At 38.3% G+C, this 26,193-nt stretch overlaps 1 protein-coding gene and 1 long non-coding RNA gene across 7 annotated transcripts in view; one reads left to right on the top strand and one right to left on the bottom strand.

The window, feature by feature from the left end:
- Nucleotides 1-12,244, top strand: part of Hmgs (hydroxymethylglutaryl-CoA synthase) — a 43,920-nt gene extending 31,676 nt beyond the window's left edge. For all 6 annotated transcript variants that reach the window (XM_067776294.1, XM_067776296.1, XM_067776298.1 and 3 more), the window contains exons 2-3: nucleotides 6,253-7,888; nucleotides 11,633-12,244. In XM_067776294.1, coding sequence (XP_067632395.1) covers nucleotides 6,365-7,747 — 1,383 coding nt within the window. In that variant the 5' untranslated portion in view covers nucleotides 6,253-6,364 and the 3' untranslated portion in view covers nucleotides 7,748-7,888; nucleotides 11,633-12,244. The remainder of the gene's footprint in view (nucleotides 1-6,252; nucleotides 7,889-11,632) is intronic.
- Nucleotides 12,245-20,329: 8,085 nt separating this feature from the next.
- LOC137245506 (uncharacterized) lies at nucleotides 20,330-20,671 on the bottom strand. Its single transcript, XR_010951336.1, has 2 exons — nucleotides 20,588-20,671; nucleotides 20,330-20,524 (listed from the first exon to the last, which is right to left on the bottom strand). It is a non-coding gene; the product is annotated as an uncharacterized lncRNA (long non-coding RNA).
- Nucleotides 20,672-26,193: the final 5,522 nt, after the last annotated feature.

Genomic DNA, 26,193 nt, shown 5'->3' with positions numbered 1-26,193 from the left:
ATAGGTTTCAATATTATAAGTTTTTATTTAAAACTAGAAGGGCCGGCAGACGTTGTTCTGCCCTAAATTTGGCCTATCTGCATACATTTTAATAAGATTTTTCCGTCTGACTCTGCCTCCCCCCCTTCACTTTTTCCTAATCCTTTTATTCACTCCTCCCTCCGTTTTTTTCGCTTCATCTATCTCCATCTTCGTCTCATTCTATCTCTTTCTCAATCTCCTCTCTTTTCTCTTCCCTCAATTTCTTCTCATTGCTCTGCATCACTTATTGCCTGTCCCAGAGGGTGGTATGTATTTTATTCCAGTCCCAGTCCCAGTCCCGCTCCGAGTCTCAGTCCCAGCCCTAGTCCTAATCCCAGTCCCAGTCCGTCTGTGGATAATATATTACTCTGTACTAAAGCACTCATCAACAGCTTTCATTTGATATCCATATTGTATAAACACTGTCTAGGCATTCACTGGCCCACGCTTTGACCTATATCTCGAGACCCTAGTCACCCAGGGGTATGAAAATTACCCTCTACTAAAGCACTCGTCAATAGCTTTCATTTGTTATCCATATTCTATAAACACATTCTAGGGGTAGGTCCACGTTTCGGCCTATATCTTGAGACCTTGTCGATCGCAACCAAATCTATGTAGTAACCACCGCGTGAGGTTTACGCAATTTGTGTGAAAGTTTGAACAAAATCGACCGACGCATCTCTTCAAACACCGGCGACCAACTAACACACATTTTAGCCTTTCTTTTCATATATATAGATTTTTATTTTTCACACTTCACTATAAAAGGTCATTTTGCATTATCGAATAGTGGTGTTATTTATTCAACAGTTTAGAACAGTTTCGAACGTTAGTAGAAGATTTGGAAGAAGCGGAATTTCAGTAAATTCGTTACAATATTAAAACGAATTGCAGATTTTCGTTGCTTTTGAAATTCGGCTTAAAAATTTTGATTCATTAGCGTTTGTTTACGTAGCATTGCTTCGTTATTAAAAAAATTACACAAAAGCCAAGAACTAAGTCGATATCATAAATTGCGATCATTTCATTGGTCAAGGGTGCTGCACACATTTTTAAGAGTAATGATTTACTTTTTCGGGGAAGAGTACCATACCGCGTGATTTCTTATCAGCCGAAAAAAATATATTTGTTCACTAGAACTTCTTATTTGTTTTTATACTCAGCTGAGCAGAGCTCACAGAGTATATTGACTTTGTTCGCATAACGGTAATCCGTAACGGCATAAACTAATCGAGATAGATATAGACTTCTATATATCAAAATATCGGGGCGAAAAAAGAAATTCATTTAGCCATGTCCGTCCGTCTGTAAACACGATAACTTGAGTAAATTTCGAGGTATCTTGATGAAATTTGGTATGTAGGTTCCTGGGCGCTCATCTCAGATCGCTATTTAAAATGAACGAAATCGGACTACAACCACGCCCACTTTCGATATCGAAAATTTCGAAAAACCGAAAAAGTGCGATAATTCATTACCAAAGACGGATAAAGCGATGAAACTTGGTAGGTGAGTTGAGCTTATGACGCAGAATAGAAAATTAGTAAAATTTTGGACAATGGGCGTGGCACCGCCCACTTTTAAAAGAAGGTAATTTAAAAGTTTTGCAAGCTGTAATTTGGCAGTCGTTGAAGATATCATGATGAAATTTGATAGGCACGTTACTCCTATTACTATATGTGTGCTAAATAAAAATTAGCGAAATCGGATGACGAACACGCCCACTTTAAAAAAAAATTTTTTTTAAGTCAAATTTTAACAAAAAATGTAATATCCTTACAGTATAAAAGTAAACTATGTCAACATTCGATCCCAGCAATTATATGGTGGAACAAAATACAAAGATAAAAGAAAATTTCAAAATGGGCGTAACTCCGCCCTTTTTCATTTAATTCGTCTAGAACACTTAATGCCATAAGTCGAACAAAAATTTACCAATCCTTGTGAAATTTGGTAGGAACATAGATTCTATGACCATAACTGTTTTCTGTGAAAATGGGCGAAATCGGTTGAAGCCAAACGCAGTTTTTATAAACAGTCGACGTCTGTCCTTCCGCTCGGCCGTTAACACGATAACTTGCGCAAAAAACGATATATCTTAACTAAACTTAGTTCACGTACTTATCTGAACTCACTTTGTATTGGTATAAAAAATGGCCGAAATCCGACTATGACCACGCCAACTTTTCCGATATCGAAAATTACGATAAATGAAAAAAATGCCATAATTCTGTACCAAATATGAAAAAAGAGATGAAACATGGTAATTAGATTGGTTTATTGACGCAAAATATAACTTTAGAAAAAACTTTGTAAAATGGGTGTGACACCTACCATATTATGTAAAAGAAAAAGAAAAAGTTCTACAGGGCGAAATCAAAAGCCCTTGGAATCTTGGCAGAAATACTGTTCGTGGTATTACATATATAAATAAATTAGCGGTATCCGACAGAAGATTTTCTGGATCACCCTGGTCCACTTTTTGGTCGATATCTCGAAAACGCTTTCACATATACAACTAAGGGCTACTCCCTTTTAAAACCCTCATTAATACTTTTAATTTGATACCCATATCGTACAAACACATTCTAGAGTCACCCCTGGTCCACCTTTATGGCGATATCCCGAAATGGCGTCCACCTATAGAACTATGGCCCACTCTCTTTTAAAATACTCTTTAATACCTTCCATTTGAAACCCATGTCATACAAACACATTCCAGGGTTACCCTAGCTTCATTTTGCTAAGTGGTGATTTTCCCTTATTTTGTCTCCAAAGCTCTCAGCTGAGTATGTAATGTTCGGTTACACCCGAACTTAGCCTTCCTTACTTGTTCTTCATTAACTTTATTATTATTAGCACAAGTTCTCGAATAAACAACATATGTTTTAAGTTGAGACATATTTTAAGACGTTGTCAAATATTAATATTCACGGTTTTACCTTCGGTGCAAGCAAAATTCAGGTACCGTTAGCTCATATTTGCATACAAAAAAGGACGGTTCATTTGGCTAGAACTGCATAATCAGACGCTTGATACGCTGGTTCTCAATTCGAGGTTTCGTTTATTCGAACGCCCCAAAAATTCCGTGTAGGCGTTTTTACTGAGGTGGTCGGGCCATTACTTGGTTCTGTCGGACAATGGTTTTCATGATCTTTTTGGAATTTCGTAATAATTTCGCGACTCTATTGCGGTAGTAGCCGCGGTCAAAAAAGTAACCGATAGTGAACAAAAATGGAGTGTCGGATCCACAAATGCAACCGGTTTTGAAAAGTAATGTGTTTTTACATACATAGAATCCCATTAAGAAGAAATTATCATTTTTACAATACTATCCGGTTCTGGAAAAGTTACCGGTTTAGAAAAGTTGTCGATTTAAAAACATAATTTTACAAGTTAACTGGCTTTTAAAAGGTAACCGGTTTTTAAAATGTAACCGGTACATAAAAATAGCACCTTTTTTAAAAGATAAACGGAAGGTAGTGGGTTTTTAGAAAGTAAGTGATTTTTAGAAGGAACCGGTTCTTCAAAAATAAACGGGGTTTTAGACGTAACCGGTGTTTAAAAAGTAAGCGGATTCTAAATAGCAACCGCCTTTAAAAAAAAACCGGTTACGATTAGTGACTGAAAACCACTGTCAAACTGTTTCTAAAAATATGAATAAGTTATGGATCTAACGAATACTATATGTGGCTAGTTCGCATATGGCACTAGTCCGATCCACCATTTCAGAGCTATTGTGATTTAAATAACATAAATATAGTTTAAAAAACTAAAAAACACGTTGTAGCACAGAGGTTCGTGTCTACACTATTAAGCACAACTCGTCTTGTTATTCAACCGTTGCCACGAGTCTTCAATAATTGCCGCTAGATGGGTCTAACTCTTTGCGCGCCTAGCCTAGAGCGTTACAAACAAGCATGTATACAAGTGAAGCTAATATAAGCGTGTTAAAAATGAGTTTCGATCACGGATCGAACACTTAATACGGGCCCTAGTTTTGTAAAAGAAATACACTGATTTTTTGGTACCGGTATTGTGAGCTAGTGGTGCACTCGAGAGTTTTGGAAAACTATTCGGCCTTCACCTACATGTCGTTGGAGCGCAGCGACAGAGATTCAATAAAGCAAGCAGTCAGTTTTAGCTTGTACTTCAGGCAGTAAACATCCCATGCATAAGTTTTACTCAAATAATCTCCATATAAACACATACTACTACAAAAAAGGTTGTGTTTGTATTCAAAGCTCTACCGGCTTTGTACACCACGGTTGTAAACACTCTATTGCCGCCTTGTCATAGGAACAGAAAGTTCCGAAAGATCCCTAAATGTGAAGCTTATGTTGAGAGCCGAAACAAATATTTTTCTGTTTGTTTCTTCTTAAAGCAGTCGTGTGTTTGGTGTGTTTGTTGGAACTTATTTATCTGAGATCAGAAATTTGTCAAATTGTCATGTCATTATGTTCGTCTCAAGAAGCCCTATATTTTCCTCTAATAACGTTGTGGTATCTAAAGTCGTTTTTAATTGGCTGCGTAGCTTATCGAAGCTACTCAAAGTATCTTCTGGCTTTGGTTGATTTTGAAAGGATGAAAAAACGATGGGCCGATGCCCCCTCTGTATATGCTTCAAGTTTAAAGGCGATTTTGTGCTACTTCTCTATTTCCTTTGGTAGTGGACAAAACCTAGTGGTGAAAGTGCGCACAAAGTAACATCAAAATACCTCCTAAAAATTATTGTACATATTACTTTTTCTTGGGTCAAGATGCTTGCCTCACTCAAATTACTTGGTTTGTTGAAGTGAAGCCGATTTTCGTGTAAATGCAATGAGGGGCGCATCATTATATCTGTCTCGTTGAGTTGAAATATTTTATTCTAGTTCGGCGGGGTTCCAGAAAATTACAAAGTAGCTGCCCCCAAGTGGGAAGTTGGCTATCCTATTCACAAAGCATGAAGTATTTTCCAAAAACTTTCGGTGAACCTGGAAGACTTATAGATGTAGTAATGCAAAGCCTCCAGATCCTACTGCGGTGGCCGATCTAGACCCATCCACGTAAAGTGAAAAGTAATATTTCTGAGCGAATAGTTCATGATTTCATTGTTTCCTGATAAAAATGATTGCATAGGTATAGCCGAAAAGTGCATAAATGACTGTAAGCCTCCAGATCCTACTGCGGTGGCCGATCTAGACCCATCCACGTAAAGTGAAAATTAGTATTTCTGAGCGAATAGTTCATGATTTCATTCTTTCCTGATAAAAATGATTGCATAGGTACAGCCGAAAAGTGCATAAAGGACTGTAAGGAACTTGGAGTTCCGCTAGCCTGTACATATAGGCCTCTATACAGCGCTGCTACGCATATGCCGAGAGTGGATGACATCACTTACTTAATTGATGTTTAAGCGTTTAAATGGTTTTGGCCGTCCATCAAGTCGCTTCAGTCGCTTCTTCGTTAGGCTTACTGACGCCAATTGGTAATTAAATAAGGCCGGAGCATTATCTACTATGTTGATGTCTGCATGTATCTCATCATTAAATCCTCTTCCCAGTTTCTTGTGGACTGGGTAAAGAACACTAAGATTTCAATCGTCGGTCATGCACTCGTCCGATCATATTTTGCATAGAATTTGATGCATACGCCTTACCAACTCCTCGCCGCCGACTTAGACGTGTGGGGGAACATTAATTCAACATTGATTGCGAGATCAGGCTCATCATTTTCCCTGGGCGTTTCATCGCTCTCTCCATTTAGGAACACAGATAAGTGTTCCCTCCATAATCTTAGTCTTCTCCAGACATCGGTTAAGAGGTTGCCGTTTTCGTTTTTACAGAAATCTGCGCTTCTGTCTGTCGTCGAGGTTTTTGTGGACGGCATGCTTGTTGAAGTTATTGGGCTCACCAAAGCTCTTCCCGCTGCAGTTGCATAAGGTTTATACTAAGCAGTTATGGCTAACATGTCCGTTATCTTGTATGGCTCACAAAGAGCTTTTATCTTGTCTAAGTGATCCTCCACTACCGGCGTATCTACCACTCATCCTAACTTAATAAAGTAATGAAAAATCACCCGTTGAGTGTGCTTACTATTTAAGGAGAGATGTGAGCACATGTTATCAAAGTACTGCTGATGATGGGTGATGGGTTACTACATGGACTTCATGAACAATTTTCAAGTTTTTTCTTTCAAATCTTTTGAACAATTTGTTTTATATCTGCTCTCTTTTAAATTTTTCAGGTCAATCCTCGTCAAAACATAGTCTAAAAAACCACTTACGAATCAGCTTTAAATCTGCAATTTACTATCCGATACCTTAGTCACACCTGTAATATTCATTCCCTCTGTACAAATGTGGCCGGAAAATGTTGGTATATGCGCAATTGAGGTGGTATTTCCTTCCCAGTACGTGGATCAAACAGAATTGGAACAATTCGATGGTGCTTCAGCTGGAAAATACACAATTGGTTTGGGACAATCGAAAATGGGTTTCTGCTCTGATCGCGAAGATGTCGCCTCACTGTGCCTTACTGTCGTCTCGCGATTAATAGAACGCAATCAAATCAGGCCCCAAGATATTGGACGACTTGAAGTTGGCACTGAAACCATCATCGACAAATCAAAATCAGTTAAATCTGTACTAATGAAATTATTTGCCGATTCCGGTAACACAGATATCGAAGGCATCGATACAACGAACGCTTGCTATGGTGGTACAGCAGCACTCTTCAACTCAGTTAATTGGATTGAATCATCCAGTTGGGATGGACGTTATGCGCTTGCGGTGTGTGCCGATATTGCTGTATATGCAAAAGGTGCAGCGCGTCCCACAGGTGGCGCTGGCGCCATAGCCATGTTGGTGGGACCAAATGCATCACTCATCTTTGAACGTGGCTTACGTGCTACGCATATGGAGCATGTATATGATTTCTACAAACCTGATCTGAGTTCAGAATATCCTACTGTGGACGGTAAATTATCAATACAATGCTATCTCTCAGCGCTGGATACATGTTATCAATTATATCGGAAAAAATTCGAAAAGAAATATCCAGATGCAGCACAAGTGGGTTTGGACAATCTTGATGCGCTAATCTTTCACACACCCTTCTGTAAGCTGGTACAAAAATCAATGGCGCGTGTAGTCTTCAATGATTTCCTGCTCTGCAAAAGTACGAAACGTGCGCTCAAATATCCCGGCCTGGAACGATTCAATGATGCTACGCTAGCGAATACATATTTCGATCGTGATGTTGAAAAAGCTTTTATGATACAATTCAATGATACTTTCGAAAGGAAAACACGTAAATCCTTGTTGCTGGCCAATCAAGTGGGTAATATGTACACACCATCGGTATATTCTGGTCTGGTATCATTACTAATCAGTAATACCCCCGAAGAGCTCTTAGGCAAACGTATTGGCGTTTTTTCATATGGATCTGGTTTGGCTGCTTCAATGTACTCAATTTTGGTAACAAAAGATAAACAAGTCTTCCAGCAATTCGTTTCCAAATTGGATTACGTCTTGCCAATGTTGAATACACGTAAGAAAATAGCACCTGAAGTATTCTCCGAACTGATGGAAGTACGCGAAAAGAACAATCATGCGGCGTCGTATACGCCGAGTGGGAGTGTTAGTGCGCTATTTCCTGGCACCTATTATCTCAAGCATGTGGATGATAAATATCGACGCACCTACGAACGCACGTCGGTTATAACGAATGGTGTTCACTAATAGCAGGAGAAGGACCAAGTTAGGAGGCGCGTTGTGTGGGATAGATACTAATTTGTATTTGTGTATGACACGTTTGAGCAGTTGGAGTACGAATAAAGCGCCACATACACAAATGTGCTTTAAGTTTACCATTAATTTAAGGTGAGTGGGAGTAACATTTTATACCCAGTAGTACTTAAACGCACTTTCTAACATTATAAAAAATTTTAAATTGATATGCAACCAATTCCGGCTTTTAAATTCGAGAAAATGTCTCCAAATGAATTTGAAGTTAGTATGCGAAATCGGAAGGCCGGGAGAAAGCTTCAATTATAATATGAAACAGGGAAGTACAAGAGGCTGGTGAAAAGGGGATTCAAGGGGTTGTGTAGCACGATCCTCCAAACCAATTATCAACCTGATCCACTCGTGACCTTATCTACCCTTGGCGAATCCTGTTTATTTAACAAGTGACCCCAATTTCCTCAGGGAAGGAAGTGGTTGGAAAATCTTGATTGTTCATATGAAATCATTCCCGAGATAATCGGGCTAGCACCCTAATTATGATATTTTCTTGAACGGATATTGATTGGACCGATTAAACTTCCCCAAACCTTCGGCGAGTATCCTTATACCTGAAAGAAGAAGGGAACGAAAAACGGTTGATCATATGCGCGTATTAATTTGCCGATAGCCAACAGGGGTAGGGTTGAGTTCTCATCGTGATGTATCAAAAAATTTTAAACGGTTCTTGATAGGCCAAGCCTTTTCAGATCTTCGATAGATAAGTTTCAGCATTTCCCCAAAAGGGTAGAGAAGAGAGGAATCCTAATAAAGCCTAGGTCCATGGATTTGACCATATGCCAGAAGTATTTAGAAATAAAACTTGGGTAACCCAAGGACGTTGCCACTATGGAGGAGCTAGATGAATCCAATAGCTTCCAATCAAAGATGCCAATAATAAGGGGAAAGCAAAGCTGCCATAGTGGGCCAAGTGGCTGAGTCTTCATAAAAGGAAGGTAAGAGGAATATTCAAACTGGGAAAAGACGTGGAAAGTGAATTGTGTAAGAACGAATGTAGCTGTATTTTAAACATCGATAGGAGTGCAAGTCGCAGGGCAGGGCTAAAAGTCTCCCAACGAGATTGGCGAAAGGGAATGGTGGATAAGACTGGGCTCCTCCCGCAAAGAACTGTTTGTGTCAACATAACATGAACAAGCTTTGGAATACAAGGAGTATGCTGGGGCGTTCAATAATGTCTCGAAACGGGCGATCGTGGATGGTCTTAATTTCAACTGCATGCTGTTTCAGGTAAATAGGTGAACTTACGGCGTACGCAGATGGCATTGAATTTGTTATTAGTTCCAACAGTTAGCTCCGTGGCGGATCGGATGCTTGACGATGTACATGTTACTGTGGAGTCTATCCTGTACTATGGAGACCTTGCTTTGTGGACAGCCATACAAAATTGGACATTGGAGGTGGAAGGTAGGCGCAAGGGTGCGGAAAAAGCACAAGAGACCTTACACGTGTACATGGCCATTGAATTCGAACCGATGGAAACGGTAAGGGCTGAGGTATAGTTAGGTGATCTGGAAACAAGCAGATCTAACAATCAGCCAGATGATTGTAGTCTCTTTCATGCGGAGATAGTAGTCGTGCTCAAAGAAGGATAAATACTGAGGGAAACAGCTTAAACTGCTGCGGACAGCTAAGAATAGGGATAGGTAGAAACATATACTTATAGTGAATCCTTATTCATGGGTGAATTGATGGTAATAACAAAGTAGATCAGCTAGCTATAGAGGGTGGTACTCTCGAAGCCTGCACCTAAACATCCCAATCAGATAGAGCTGGCTAAGAAGGAGGCAAGATTGCACACGATAATATTCAGGAGACGTCTGGAACCAACTGCACCGTGGTGAAGATCGTGTAGAGGTCTTACGTCGTTGGGCAAGCAAAGTTACTCTTGTCACTAAAAGAAAGAGGCTCATGATGCGCATTCTAATTTGATACTACCTTCTGAAGTAACATGCTTTTAAAAAAGGTCTCGTCAGTGAGAGAAGATGTAGGAAGGGAGTTTGCGCTCTCAAGATTAAGGTTACAGCTATTAGGAGGGACGCAGCTATCTGACTCTGTTTTTTTTTATTCAAATTAAGCAGTGTTTTTAGAAAAATATTTGTAAAAAGTTGTAAAACAAGAAGAGGCATCGTCATCATTATTGATCGGCGCTTAACCGCATCAGCGATTTTGGCCGTTTCGTAATAAGTCACGCCAGCTATCCCTGTTTCGCGATAACTGACACCAATTGGGAGCACCAAAGGAGGCCTTCCTCCACCTGCCTCTCCACACTCAGTGGAGGTCTCCGCCTTCCTCTCCTTCCAAACTGCGGTATAGGCTGAAATACTTTCTGGCCGGAACGTCTTTGTCCATTCGTATAACATGACCTAGCCAGCGAAGCCTTTGGCTTTTTATTCTCGGCGCTATCGTCATATCTGCGTATAATTCATACAGCTAGGGCTTCACGGACAGGCCCATAAATCTTCCGGAGAACTTTTCTCTCAAACACTCAAAGAGCAAACTCATCTTCTCTCGACACCGGCTATGATTCGGAGCCAGACATCAGGACAGGTATGATGAGGGAGGACTTTACTTATCAATTACCTAATCAGTTCAAAGTATCACTCGTTGGCAAGAGTTTTTTACCGTTTGATTTCTAAGCTGACATTGTTTTTGCTGTTAATGCTAGCTCCCAAATAGATAAAATCTTTCAGTGTCGAATTTATATTCGTAGAAGGGCATTAGTAAATATAAAGTAGTGAGTATAACTATTAAATTTTTCTGTAAATGAGGCGTGTTATCCCCGTTCAAATTACTAATTAAATTATATGTTTGTTTTGAGTGCTAAGCGACGCAAATATTTGGTGAAGCAGAAAAACACAAAAAACTCCTTTTCGTCACTTAATATATTTTTATTGTATTATAAAAGCAATAATACTTTGCAATACAAAATTGTTTCGGCACTCGCGTGGTGCCATCCTCAGTTGGTAGTGTTCAACTAAACATTGTCTAATGCACATATCGCAAAATAAGTCCATAAATATTAAAAATATGCAGACATACTTTACTAAAGACAGTACCTATAACAAAAGTATTGAGAAAATGTGCAATGACAAGAACAACAACAAATCCTTATGATTTCAATAACGACGGAGACGTATGTGGCGCAAAATACATAGGCCAGTCGACTCGCACCGTACGTATCAGGATGAGCGAACATTTGAAGTACATCAAAAATATCAAACCGAAAAGTGGAATCGCGGAGCGCGTTATTGAACGAGCACGCATTGAATGAGGATGACTGTAAAGTGATCAAATCTGAATCTAATATCAATAGATTAAATATCTTAGAATCGTTACATATTTATGTAAACAAAAATGTCGCGGTGAATCGGGATATTGGCCCACTGTACTCTACTCTTTTTTTCAGCCATACAGTAAACTTATGATTTGCTTGCTATTGTTGTTGTTCTTTTCATTGTGCATTTTCTCAATACTTTTGTTATAGGTACTGTATTGAGTAAATTATGTTTGCACATTTTTAATATTTATGGACTTATTTTGCGATATGTGTATTAGACAATGTTTAGTTGAACACTACCAACTGAGGATGGCACCTCGCGAGTGCCGAAACAATTTTGTATTGCAAAGTATTATTGTTTTTATAATACAATAAAAATATATTAAGGGACGAAAAGGTTTTCTTTGTTTTTCTGCTTCACCAAATACTAATTAAATGATAAAAAAACTTACTACTGGGTATATTATGTCGACCTAAAAATAGAGTCTTGCTTTATAAATATATAGTATAAATTTTTATTTACATATATATATTTTTTTTTTCAGCGATATATTTATAAATTCGGTGCACAGTTGGAGACTTATAAAAATCGTATGTTCTTTTACGAACAGTTGACAATAATAATTTAATTGTAATAATTTTGCATGCGTCTATAAACATTTGTAAATGCATACCTACATATGTACATAACTAAATACTACGCGCAAAGGCAGCAAACTATTGGACAAATTAAATTATAAAAAACATAGAAACAGAAAATGGAAAACAAATAAACAAAACAATAAAGGCCACATTACGGTTCGGCGATTTCGCAGCAAACTTCAAACCAATTGAAATGTTCGCGTGGAAGGACAACAACAGAAATCTACGCATGCAAAGCGCTGGCATATACAATTCTACCTTGTACCTTATTACAAGTTTGCAATAGTAATATGTTTAATTATTTGAGTTTTTGCATGCATGTAACAAAATAAAAGAAATAGTATGTATATGTATGTACATAACATAGCATAGATGGGCACATTGCACCACCAGCTGAGTTAAAAATCTACTACACTTTTACATTTTAGTCATGATCTACTACAATTTTGTAAATAAAAAAGCTACTTAAAGTGGTATACTAAAATGATTTGAAAAAAAAAACTATCGAAAAATCATTAATATTTTTTACTTTTATACGTAAACCAGGCGATGAAGGAACTTAGATCTAATCAATGGTCGTAAAGTTTGTAGGAGCATGTTGCCTTTATTCGACGAAATATGTACGTTTTTCTGCTTATCTAACTTTGTTCAGATTGTCAAAATCTGTACGTTGGTGTTAGGCGAATGGAATGGTGAGAAACATAAAACTTTGCAATCTCTTGTGTGTTGTGGAAAAATAATGCGCTAAATTATATACATTTACTAAAAACATAACTTAAATTGATGTGGTACTATTTTTTAATAAAAAATTTACCACCGCGGCAGTAAATAATTGTCAATGTGTTGGTTAAATTTTGTGTTTGTCATCTCCTTTTGACCAGTAAAATGAAAAAAATAAAATCAGCTGATGAGATGAGCCAATCATATAGTTGAGCCATGATGCCTCATGATATAAAAACGAAGGTAGTTCCACTAAAAATTTTTTGACGTATTTGGGGATTTTTGAAGTTTCATAATGTTTGTTGTTTTGCCAGAAGCATAGTACAGGTCTACAAGTAAGATATGTAGCAGCATGCACATACACAGCCACGCTCACCTGATAAAATGCTTGTTATTGTTCGTTTTTTTTTTTGTGGATGCTATTTGGCACTGTTGTACTTAGGTCCAAAAAAAGTGTAGTAGCTGCTAACGAAAACTGCGTGAAACTTTTATTGTAAAATTACAAAGAAATATCCTTATTTTCTTTCAAAGGAGCACTTAATTACATCTCTCTTTAAAATCCATATGTTTTGGACAATTTTAATTAACAAATTGTGATACTTTATTACCGGGGACGTTTGCTAAAACATGACCAAAGCCGTTGGGGGAAGTATTAATAGACGCGTTTTTGCCTCGCTTACAATAATTCGAATACCTTTTCGCCTTTGCACTATTGATAACAAGACAAAACGCGTATTTTAATTTCTCTTTTCACATTTTTAAACGGGTTATTGCAGTCGACCTCGGTTTCAAACTGTTTTTAGCGGAGAACTTTTGAACGGGTAGAAAGACTTAGCAGCCGTGTATGTATTCTTAATACTGGAATAACTACGCGTTCTCAGATACCCTAATTCAAGACTTTTGTATACTTTTCTCTAGGACCCATATAGGTTCACTACATTTTCATACTAAATTCGTTTAAAAAAATTTACTATCACAGCAACCAATATCTAATATTCCGCTGCTTTTTCTATTTCCCTGCGTCGCTTTCCACGACAGCAACCCCCTGTAATTTTGACACTTCGGTCAGTGTCAAACGCATGTTCCACGCAAGTTCGACTGAGTTCCACAATAGTTTGACATTGACCGAAGTGTCAAACCGCAGTGTGTTAGAAAGAGAAAGGAATTGTTTCCTTCTCATACATATCATACTTGTAAACCTGTACTATGATTTTATTTTACAACGAGACATCAAGAACACGGCTTCTCGCGAGATTCTCGAATCACGAATTACTCGTAAGGCTCTCGAGATTCTCGAATTACTCGTAATACAATATGGTAATATTCTATACATTTCGGGGTTTTTTACTTGTGGTTTTGCGGACATTTTGGCTTGTTCTCCAGAAGAAATCGAAAGCTCCATATAAAACAGCCAAAGAATGGATTAAGTTGAATTTCGAGAGCTCGCGAGCCTTACGAGCAATTCGAGATTCGAGAGTCTCTCGAGCCTTACAAGTAATTCGAGATTCGAGAATCTCGCGAGAAGGCGAGACTCGCGAGAAATCTCTTCTCGAACATGTTCGAGAAATCGAAAGCTGTAGTGAACACCAAATAATTTTCCTAGGCTCTAGAGTGAACCACTGTGCTACATTTACGAACCTTTTTTAGGCTACCTTTTTTACAACGCGAAGTACTTGCTCCAAGAAATAATCGGCGCATTCGTGCCTTCGCAGCCACGTCACTGTCGACAGGTATAAATTCGAGACTGTGAAGGATTTCGTCAAATTGGGAACGCATTAATATAACTCTTGCCAACAAATGCTACTTTGGACTGAGTTGGCAATTTAAAAAAGTAAAATCCTCTCTTTACGAACAAAAATCGCGCTCTACAAGTCGCTCATCATACCTAATCTATGGCTCGGAATCATGGATAGTGTCGAGAGAACATGAGATGGCTCTTGGAGTGTTCGCGAGAAATGTTCTCTGTAAATGTGTGGTCCTGTCCGTGATGCGGACGAAGAGTATCGAAAAAGGTATAATTATAGGCTCTCTGAACTTTACGCAGATATGACTATAGTGCAGCGAATAAAAACCCAAAGGCTTCGCTGGCTAGGTCATGTTATGAGAATGGACGAAGACGCTTCCGCCAAGAAAGTATTTCAGTCTACGCCGCAATGTGGAAGCAGAGGAAGGGGAGACGTTCACTGAGTTGGGATAGGCAGGTGGAGGATGACTTGACTTGATAAATGTGAGGCCTAGCATAACCTGATTAAGGTTCAGTTGGTCTTATTTATGACTATCAATAGAAATTTGACGCATCCAACGCTTTTATTTAATTGTCTGATCAACGCCTTAGATTGATGAGGAGTGTGATGACTAGTACCTAAGACCTACCTAATTATTTTCTAGCTTTTAGTATTATTATTACTTAACGTAAACATTGTTTTTAATAAAATCGTTTATCTTAAAATTTTTTAAATTATCTTATTTTGATTTCGAATTCAAAAGTCATTGCAATGTACTGCCGTCCATATCAAAAAGGCAGTAAAAACATATAATAATATAGGGCGTTTTTTGTGCCTGGATAATTGCTCGAACATGTGCGCACATGCCCTCCTAATAAAATACGATTCAATTAGAAACCGAATCGGGCCAAGGTCGTTTTCACAGTAACTATTTACTGAGGTGCCTTTCAAGTTAGGTAAATTAAAAAAATAATTAAAACCCAACAAACCGAGATATGAGAAACAATAAACCCAACGATTGATAGCTAGTTTACTTAATTGCCGCTTCACTGGTTATGTTCGTCCAGAAAGGCGGTCGCTTTTTCGTGGTGTTATCTGGCGCCAATTGATCACACTAAGAGAACTTAAATCGTTTTCCAACCGGTCCTTCCAGCGGAGTGTGGGCCGCTCTCTTACTTTACTTCCATACGTTCCAAGCTTCTGCACCATATATGTAGCAGGACGGGTACAAAAAGCGATCTCTAGAGTATGATTTTCGTTTGCCTGCCTTCGAAATAGCATTTATTGGCAAGGTTTCTAAATAAACGAATTATTTCGAAATTATGGCTGCCAACAGTGGCGTGTTTGCTAAGGCGCAAATGCGTCTGACTCTTTGCTTGATAACAGCAGGTACTTCGTTACGTCCTCATTCACCATAAAATCCATTTTTTCCGCTTCTTTTTCCAGTTTGGAGTAAGCGAGAACTTATGGCACGGGTGTTAGTAATATCGTCAGCATACGCCATAATTGAACGCATTTATAGAATATTGCTCCAGAGCGGTTAAGTTCTGCAGCTACGTATAATTTTCTCCAGCATTAAATTAAAGAAATCGTACAATAGTGGCTCAATTTGCCTGAAACCTCGTTTAATTTCGAACGGCTCTTAGAGGTCCTTCCCAATTCTGACTGAGTTATGGTGTTGCTCGACGTCATTTTGCACAGCAGTCTAATTTTTGCGGGGAAACTAAATTCAGACATAGCATAACTTATTGAAAGCTAGCTTCGTTCTATAATCTCTTACATCAGGGAATGACTCGTGAAATACTGCAGAAGCATAGCGATCTAAACAATAAAGGACCAATGAAAATCGGAAATGCCTTTCAACCATGAACCTCTAAAATTTGGCATACAAGCTTACGGTGTTTTTTGCGCTGTTTATCAGCATTGTGGGGCATTGGTAAACTTGATTGAATTGCCCTAATGTACATATTTCTGGGACACTAATATGAATTGAATATGCATTAATTACGTAGTTATTCGCTAGCCAATTGCCAGTGTAGCTTTTAAAATTCATCTCGACTGGAAGATTTTCTAGCTACATATCTAAAGCAGCAATCCGAAATGTGTATAGCTTTGTAGACTATGTTTGCTGGGAAAATGTGTATGAAATAATTCTAAGCATTTGGCTGCCAATGTGCTGTGGCGGTACCGGGCTTGCCTACCACATCAAAGATCCTAGGCTCAAGGCCCACAAAAGGAAGCGTCAACATTTTAGAAACAAGTTTTCAATTGGAATAAAAATGTCTGTTGGTAGTGATATGGCAAAAGCATGAAGTGTATTTCTGCCATGAAAAATTGAAAGAAGCACGACACAGATTGGAAAAGAAGTTCGGCCTAAATCTCCTCGGAGGTATATAGCGCCTTTTATTTTTATAATTTTTTTTTTTTTTTTGAATAATAAATTATTGCGATAAGATTTGGCAATAACTTTACAGTTGAATAAGACCACGTTTACGCATGCACTAATCTACAATAAATCCTCAATAGATAAACTAAGCGTTTATATATGTTCCATTCCTAGGAACTAGGTCATTTTATGCCAAATTTTCACGTTTCTCCTTTCAGGCAGCATACCGTCTGATGGATCTACTTGTTTTAAATATATTGGCACTATTTATCAAGTTGGCCGAAATCTACAATTATCCATGGAATGCTCGAGAATGTTCCAACTGATTGAGCAATGCGAATGGGCCCAGGTTTCGAATTTTGATTGCCTCTCGATTTGTTTAATCTTATTCCGAAGGCCAGACAACCGTTATTAGTTTATAATTTTTTTATAGTCACATAAAGTTAACCCACATAAAATATTGTGAGCGAGGGCAAAATGAACTACAAAACAAGAACAATTGAACACCATGTACATAAGTACGAGACTGTGAAGGAATTCGGTCCAGCCGAAGCATAATTATCGAAATCAATTTCAGCTTAGACGCCAAAGGGAAAACCATTCTTACGAAAAAGTGGTACTTTGAATTGACATGGATTGTGTCGAGAAGATGGGATGACTCTGGAAGTATTTGGTTGAAAAGTTGTCTGAAAGCCTTACTTTCTAGTTCGTCATGCCAGCCGTATGTAGTGAAAGAAGTTCAATGATTAGTTGTTTCAGCTTTACTCAGACATGATCGTAGTGTTAAGAATAAAAGCGAAATGGCTTCGCTGGCTTGGTAATGTTATGAGAATTGAAGAAGATGCTTCGGCCGCATTGAAAAGCAGAGGAACGCTAAGACCTCGACTGAGTTGAGAAGGACAAGTTGAGGAGGACTTGAACTCCTTTATCCAATTGGCATCAATAGTCGTGAAACTGTGATACATACTAGGTTAGGTAGGTTAGATTTGGTGGGTATCCAGTTACAGAAAAGCTCACTTGTGCAATTTAATTTTGATCCGTTGTGTTGCCACATACTTTAACTATAAAACTGGCTTCCAGTTATTTAGGCGCAGCTATTGCCTATGGCAACGATAAAGTTATGCAGAAGGCGAATATCGATCTTGGAAATTTGCCTCGGTGAGTCTATTACCTTCCGATATAATTATTTTGGCCTCGTTCTCGCCAAGGCTGGACAGCTGAGCATTGAAATGATTGAATGCTTCCATCTCGTCTACATACAGCTAACAGGATTGTTTAGTATATTTAGGCGCACAGCATGGACTCCCATTGGAAGGTGCCCTGTTAACACTTCAATAACTAAGACCAGATAACCTTTCTCAAACGACTAGATCTCCGCCGAGTGCATGAGTCAGCAACGGGCCAGAAAAGGCTTCACACACATTAAGAGTTGGTGTCAGCCCAACGCTTGTTTAGCTCTCACCTGCCCAGAAACAGGGAACAAGTGTCCATCAAACTCATAAGTATTCGCGTTTAGCTCGTCAGTGCCTGCCGGGATCTAGGCATTGGTCTGACAGTTGCCAGGAATATCCTTATGTCTAGATAAGTTGAATCAAAAAAGAAGATAAATCCCACCTAAAGTGAAGTCAATCACTCCCTCCGGCCCTCGACATCACGCCTGCTTATCTGGTTAGAGGATAAATACCCCAACAGTTATGGAGGTGGTTAGCATCCTATGAAGGCATAATTTGTAGCAGAGAACTTCGCCTGCAAGCCGTCACAGTATTTGGATAACACACAGTATGTCCGGATAACACCGAGCTCATGGCAGAATAGTCCACCCCAACCCTCCGGTTCAGCCTGGATCCATCCGTGAACAGGTTCATCAGACTCCCGTCCCATATTAACTCCCCACACTATTCCTCTATTGCGGGAGTATGAGTGGTGAATGTGGAAAGAGTAGCGAAAGCCGCAGAGTAGTCTATCGTGCCAGGGATGAAGTCGAACTCGGTCAGAATACTGAAGTGCTAGTGATTCAAAAGCTTATATCCCTCTACGGTTGCTGCTTACTATGCGTTAATATTCCACTTACATTATTTTATATGAAAGGCCGGCGATGCGTGGTGCGCATATCAACTTATATGCAGCTCAGTGCCACCTTTATCTATGCCTGCAGGATTGAAATGTTTTTCCTCATATTAAGTAAGTATTTTTTCTGAATGTATATCGAAAGCAACTCGGAACAATATCAGAATCACTCCCGGATTATTTTAGGTATCATTTCGGGACAACTTCGAATGATTTTAAGACTATTTCCAAACCGTTTCGGAACGGTTCCCGAATCAGTTCAGAATCATTTCGAGATTTTTTGGAACCAATTCAAAAAAATTTCAGTATCAATTCAGAATTGTTTTTGGAAAAATTTCGAGATAGCTCCCGTACTTGTTTAAGTTAAAGGAGTTTTAATTACTTATGTGTTTATTTTATTGGTTGCCGGGAAATAGTCCCGAAGGGTACCAGAAAAATGCTTAAACTGTCTCCAAACAGTGTCGAAATGATGCTGAAGTTTTCCCGATATGATACCTAATATAATCCCGAAGTGATCCTGAAACTATTCCGAATTGGTTTCGATGTAATCTGGAAATGATTATGAAGTCATCCTGAAATGTTCACGAAATGGTGCCGAAGTAGGCCCAAATAGAATATACGATACAGTCCACCCCCGTAAAAATTTTATCGAATTTCCATCCTTTCTTTCAATCCTTTATTTATTTATTTATTTTACAATTAATCAGACTAAATATAATTGCGGATTATAGAATAAATTACAGAAGCATACATAGTGAGCAAAATTATATTATAAAATATGTATGTATATATATTATGAAATCAGTTGTCGGGATGGACTGTGATGCTGAGCAACGGAATTTATTATTGGTGCTGTCGGAATGGACTTGATTTCGAGGAGCTGATGTATATTTAACACACAATAAGTAGGGCTGCTATATGTGGGAGGTTGGAAAGACGTGATTCCAAGCCACCCGCCCAAAGTAACAGGAGCTGGTATCAGATTTAGTTTAACAGGTTAATTTTGAAAAATATTATGAGTTTAAGGCAGTGAGTATATATTTTTTTATACTCACCCCTATTCTGCATTTCGATTACGTTCCCGTTCTACGCTCCGCTTTAATTGAAGTTTGGTATTCTGCATTACGACGGAATCGTAAAGAGAAGAGGAAGACCAAATGATTTTTCGAAATCAGCTGTTGGTACGGAATGTGTGAACATTGGAACAAAATAAATTAAAGAAAATTTGTAAAAAATGCTAAAAAACGTTTATATTTTATTATCCACGCCATTTTGTACAAAAAAAAGCAATAAAAAATATTGCCGCAGTGTTATATTTTTTTGAGTGAAGTGCTTTCATAATTGTAAGTGTGTTTTCGTCGTTCTTTTGGCCAATTCCCTGCCGTGGCCACCAAGTTTTGTTAAAACAGATTCCTGCACGAATATAGTTGACATTTTCTGAATTTTAAGGATGCTAATTTCATTGCACTGGCCTAAAATACTTTATAAAGGTTTATTTATTCTTTCCGCAAGGATTGTTTACGTTTTCGCTTCACCTTCCTCTACGCCCGGTAGCTAGCTTTGGCATATAACTGGACCCAACGAACAGACACAAATTATAGCTGTCTATTATAATGGAATCAATAGCCGCGGCATTATTTATGGAGTTGGAAAGCAACGCATACGAAAACTGCCAGGCGAGAATGGAAAGGCAGATATTGCGAAATTTGTGTAATCCATTTGAGATGAGTGACGAATTGTAAGAAATTGAACTTAAAAGTGGTAAAGTTTAATGACTTATTTTCTTATTTAGGTTCAAAAAAAACTTTCGACTTAACAAAGATGCTTTCAAGTATGTGATAGATACTTTGCGGGGCAAATACGTCCAAGGACTTCGACATCGACATGTTGTTTTTGACCTGGAAACATATAAAAAACAATCATCATCAAGCCTTCTACGTTTCTTAACAAGTTTTACTTACATTTTTGTTAAAATTCTGTTACAAATTAATAAAAAAATAAAAAGAAAATATTTTTCCGCCAACTAATTTTCAACTTAGAAAAACGGAACTACGATCGAAATGCAGAATACAAAAAATCGAACGATTCGAAGTTGGATCGAAAGAGATTGGAACACAGAATACCAAAATTGCCAAATCGAAAAATTCCAATCCAAGTCGAAATGCAGAATAGGGCTGACTGTAAAGTGTGTCACAAGTATCAATATTATTGCAGTGATTATTGAAATATTGACACAGACAATGAAGAAGTTTATGCATTTGAAAATTCGATTTACATGTAATTAAATGTAGCGGTTGGAAATACCGAGAGGGCCTAAAATGGACATTAAGCATCACCTCGCCAAGCAGAAATGAACTGTTTTTCATCCCTCTTAATAGTTTTACTATGAATAAAACGCCAAGCATCTCCCTACGGCTCTGTAGTGAAGGCACCTTTAAAAGTTTTAAGGCAAATGATTTAAAGCAAAAAGCAAAAATTGCTCTTGGACCGATTCCAATTTTTTGCTATGAATCTGATAACGCGGGTTCCAGATAATGGAAGCATATTCCAATATAGGTCTTACTAACGATAAAAAAAATTTTTTTGGTGGCATAGGGGTCATTGAATCCCTTTGACCACGTTTTTACGAAATCCAAAGTCCCTCTAGCCCTATTCACACACGATTCGATATGTAATTTGAAGTCTAGTTTAGGGTCCATTATAACGCCAAGATCAGTAAAGTTTGTGACTTGCTTAATGATATAATCACCTATTAAGCACTGATGGGATTTAAAATATTTCCTCGTAAAACACATAAACTTGCACTTCGGTAAGTTTAGTGACATGACGTTTACATTACAGCACTCAACTAGGTTATTCAGATCCGATTGAAGAAGTGCCCTATCTTCAGGTGAGCGAATGGGCATAACCAGTTTGACATCATCAGCGGCATACAGCGCTTGAAAACATTTGGGAGGTCATTAATGAAGAGCAGGAACAACACTGGGCCAAGGTGACTGCCCTGGGGAACTCCAGAAGATACCTTGATGAATTCAGACAAACAATTGTTAAACACAACGATTTGCTTTCTTCCTTCCAAGTACGAAGAAACCCAAGAGAGAAGCCGTGAATCAGAAACCCAATCGATCGAGTTTTAGTAGGAGTAAGGAATTGGAAACTTTATCAAACGCCTTACTGAAATCAGTGTAAATGACATCAACTTTGCAGTTCGTCCTGGAGTTATTGGATACAAGGGTTGTGATCTCCAGCAAGTTAGACACAGTGGACTTCCCTTGCAAAAACCATGTTGTGACAGGTCCACTGCTGAAGATACTGTAAAAGCCAGTTGCTTTGTGACAATTGATTCAAAGGTGACGCTTAGCTCCATATTAGTTGATATGCTCGCCAACAATCTATTTATTTGCTCGCTACTGTACGTACCAGCATACTGATTCACCTGTGAAGATTACACTGATGCATTTCTGTACCTAACACATACATATGCATATATACAAAAATTCTCACATGATTGCAAACTATTGCCCTTCTTTATTTATGTTCTTTTGACGTCAAAATAGTTTTAAAAAGCAGGATTTTAGAGTTACCGTTAAATAAATTAAAAATGGAAATTCAACGATTTCGATCATCAACACTCACAAAACCAGTCTAACCTGACAGATCAGCAAATTGTGATCATCGTACAATTACAACAAACAACAAACATACGTACGTAACAAATTAACAACAAAATCAAACAAACAAAAAAAAAAAACCCCAACAAAAGCATAAACTACAACAATTGAATCAAAACAATTCATACATATTACATGCGGTGCTCCACCGGAGCGGCGATACGACAACACATTTCTTTCCCATCAGCCAACGGATCCATACGAACAAGGGGGGCCTTTTAATGTTACGTTTTACTATCGCCAGGAGTTCTCATTTGCATTTTTTGTTTGGATATTATGGACGATTAATTGGGAAATTAAAGAAAGTGCGGGTGCACGTTGTGCGTTCGAATTCAATTTTAACGCGCGGGAAGTGAAGAGCGAAAAAAGAACCTTAAAACAAAGAAAAGCATGTGCACTAGTCACTTAATTCTGAAGTAAAAAAAAGTGCAGTAAAAATAAAACAATAAAAAAATTAGCAATTTCCCGCTAATGTGAAACCTGTAAACCTAGTGATAGAACTTATGAAAAAAGTGGTATCGATAATTTTAAAATTCATTTAAAATACTCGGATCAAAGTATTGATCCTAGTACTCATACTCAGTTAGGGGTATCGAGTGTACTCCATCCAAGTGAGTACTTCGGAATTTTTACCAAAAGAAGAAAATTTTTTCTTAAACGAGATCGTATGTTTTCAATTTAGTAGAAAACAAGTCAGGAAGTTTAAGGTTGGAAAAAACCACACATTATTCAGCCAGTATACGTTTAAAGAGAAACGTCACGAACGAAATGTTTTAAAAGAAAATAGTTATAAATATTCAAATATCGTTTTCCGTAAGAGGCTACACAACATTTGCTATCATAAAAATTAATTATGTACTTAACTAATGGCGACCACCGTGGTGTGATGGTAGCGTGCTCCGCCTAACACACCGTATGCCCTGGGTTCACATCCCGGGAAAAGCATCATCAAACTCTAAGGTTTTTCAATTAGAAGAAAATTTTTCTAAGCGGGGTCGCCCCTCGGCAGTGTTTGGCAAGCGCTCCGGGTGTATTTCTGCCATGAAAAGCTCTCAGTGAAAACTCATCTGCCTTGCAGATGCCGTTCGGAGTCGGCATAAAACATGTAGGTCCCGTCCGGCCAATTTGTAGGGAAAAACAAGAGGAGCACGACGCAAATTGGAAGAGAAGCTCGGCCTTAGATCTCTTCGGAGGTTATCGCGCCTTACATTTATTTTTATTTAATTTCAATAAAAATGGTCGATCTTAAATCGACTTATGGCATCAAAAAAGTTCTTTCAAAAGAAACACGTTTTCTAAACGGGGTGACCCTCCGGTGGCGATTTCGCAAGCACTCGGAGTGTATTTCTGCCATGAAAAGCTTCTCGGTAAAAGCTTCTCTGACTTGCAGATGCCGTTTGGAGTCGGCATAAGATATGGATGTCTCGTCCCCCAATTTGTATGGAAAATTAAAAATAGCACGACGCTAGTTGGAAGAGAAGCTCGGCCTAAATCTCATCTGAGGTAAATCAACTCAAAATTTTTTTAATGCAATAAACGTTTTGTGGAGATATTAACTAAATAGAAGGGGGGATCATAACGATTTCCGTTTTTTCTAAACATTCGTACTTTGCACTACCATATCTTTACTGGTAGTGTTATTGCGTATCATGTATATATTGCAAATTATGTTATAATTAAAACCGTAAGCATATATTTTTTAACTTTTGGGGGTCTTTATCCGATTTTTCTCAGATCAAAGTGATATCAACGGCTTTCAAAACTTTTCTTCTACTTAATGTGGGCGATGCCCCGCCCATTTTACAAAGTTGTAACACATTTTTTCTGCATCGTATAGTTAAGCCACTCGTCAAGTTTACCCACTTCAGTGCTCGTCTTTGTTATGGCATCGTCCCTTTTTCCATTTTTGAAGTCGAGCGTGGATATAATCTGATTCCGACCGTTTTCAGTACCAATATATCGCCAACGACGCTGTAAAACTGCTAACTCCACTCACAAAAATTTTACAGTAAAACGAAAAGCTCTATTGCATGACAATTTAAAATGTATTGACATTTTATGGAGTTAGCAGCTGTTCATAATTTTGTTGGAGTTAGTAATTCTGGACACTAAACACATACTTTTCTTTTACCATCATGGGCAGAAATCGTTTCCCATTTCACGATTTTCAAAAAGTCGGTTTATGTGAAATATAGAGTTTGTACCACATCGCCGAAGATCTTAGTTTTTGTTCAAGTTATGTTGTTGACTGAATTTTGTTGACCTTAAACATTTAGACCATCGGCACTTGGTAAAGTATCGATACTTTACTCAGTACTTGGAGAAAAGCATCGATACAAAATACTCGAGTATTTTTCGGAAAAGTATCGATACTACTCACTCAGTACTCGTATCGTTCTATCACTATGTATATCTAATTTACATAAAAACATAAATAGGTACTTACTAGCTGTCAGTTCAATGAATAAAAATGTTTCTTTGTAATTTCATTGATTGACAAAGCGACTGCCAACGGATCGATCGACCCTTAGCGTCACAAACTGAACACTTCAAACCCTTTGCCCATGTATGACAGGTGGGCTTTCAAAGATATCTACTTGTTTGGTTAAAAGAGCGTATACAGGAGGGAGTCCGAATGGGACCACGCCACCACGCCAAGATAATTTAATTAAGATATTTTACCTATATTCAATCGAAGATCACTGCCAGGACTCGTTGCCGATGGAACCCAATAGAGGCTATTCAAGAGGGAACATTATTATACATACACACAACAAATATCCTTAAAACGGGGAAAATAGCTACAAAAATAAAGAAAATCTTTCAGCTTTTCTAGTCTTTGCTTCTTGGAGGAGTCGACATTGGTTCTAGGGCTTGGCCATCGCTTCAGTTTCGCGCGTTTGTCTGTCGGAAAGTTGTATGGATGCTTTTCTTCTGGAACCTTGTGTTACAAAGGGCCATATTTCAGCCACATCACATTGCGAGGTGCCACAAAATGATATTACTAACAGCATTTATGACCTAAGACAACGATAATGTAAAAATCCAAAAGCAAAAAACTCGTACATAAAATTGCTGTACTGTACTTTTCTCCTCTTTGTATGAATTGATGAAAACTCTCTGTAGCAGAAGGAGCTCCTTCTGCCCTTGTCTCGCTTCAGTACCACCAGGAAGTAAAGGGTGCAGCAAAAGGTAATGAGATTCGAATTGATAGCTTATTGCTCTTTAGATGACGACGTTAAAGAATCAAATCGGTTAAACGCCCGTTAGGCTAGTACCCAATGGTGCTGGACCAATATCTGGTAAAAGCCTGTTTATTCGCAGCATTACCCAAACAAGATATTAGAGTCGTTGTACGTGTGTGCTTCTTCAATCGGGATGAAAATGCAGATTATCTATGTTATTGCTAAAAACCACCTTGTTATGGGGATCACTGTAAAAGACGACACAATGATTTTTCGACTTCTTGCCTGACCATTTGCATTCAAGAGATTATCGCCCACTAAGTCTACTCCATCGGCCCTACTACGAATCTGGCGAATCGGGTCTTTGTCTTAGCTCGCTAAAGTGCTTTGTCAGAAAAGTTTGGTAGTCGGTTTTACGTGCAAGGCTCAAAACTCCGTAATCCAGGGCTTCAATGGATCAGTTACAGCAATTGAGTAGTTCAATAGTAGTTGGGATTGAGTATGTTCGACCAAGGGGTACAATCACCCCACATTGTTATTTCGTGGATCACGCATATTTAAAGGTCTAGAGCAAATCATAATTTGGTGCTATCTTAGTTGAATAGAGAAAAATTTGTTTCGTCCATGTAAACTGCGGTTAATCTTGTTGTAGAAGTCATTCCCCATCCAATAGGAGCGACCACTCACAAGTTTTCATCGATATCTTCTAAT

The sequence above is a fragment of the Eurosta solidaginis genome, chromosome 3 (genome assembly GCF_040869045.1).
Source record: "Eurosta solidaginis isolate ZX-2024a chromosome 3, ASM4086904v1, whole genome shotgun sequence".
In the NCBI taxonomy this organism is placed as follows: domain Eukaryota; kingdom Metazoa; phylum Arthropoda; class Insecta; order Diptera; family Tephritidae; genus Eurosta; species Eurosta solidaginis.
The sequence above is the reverse complement of the archived record's forward strand: the minus strand, read 5'-3'. Positions and strand labels throughout refer to the sequence as shown.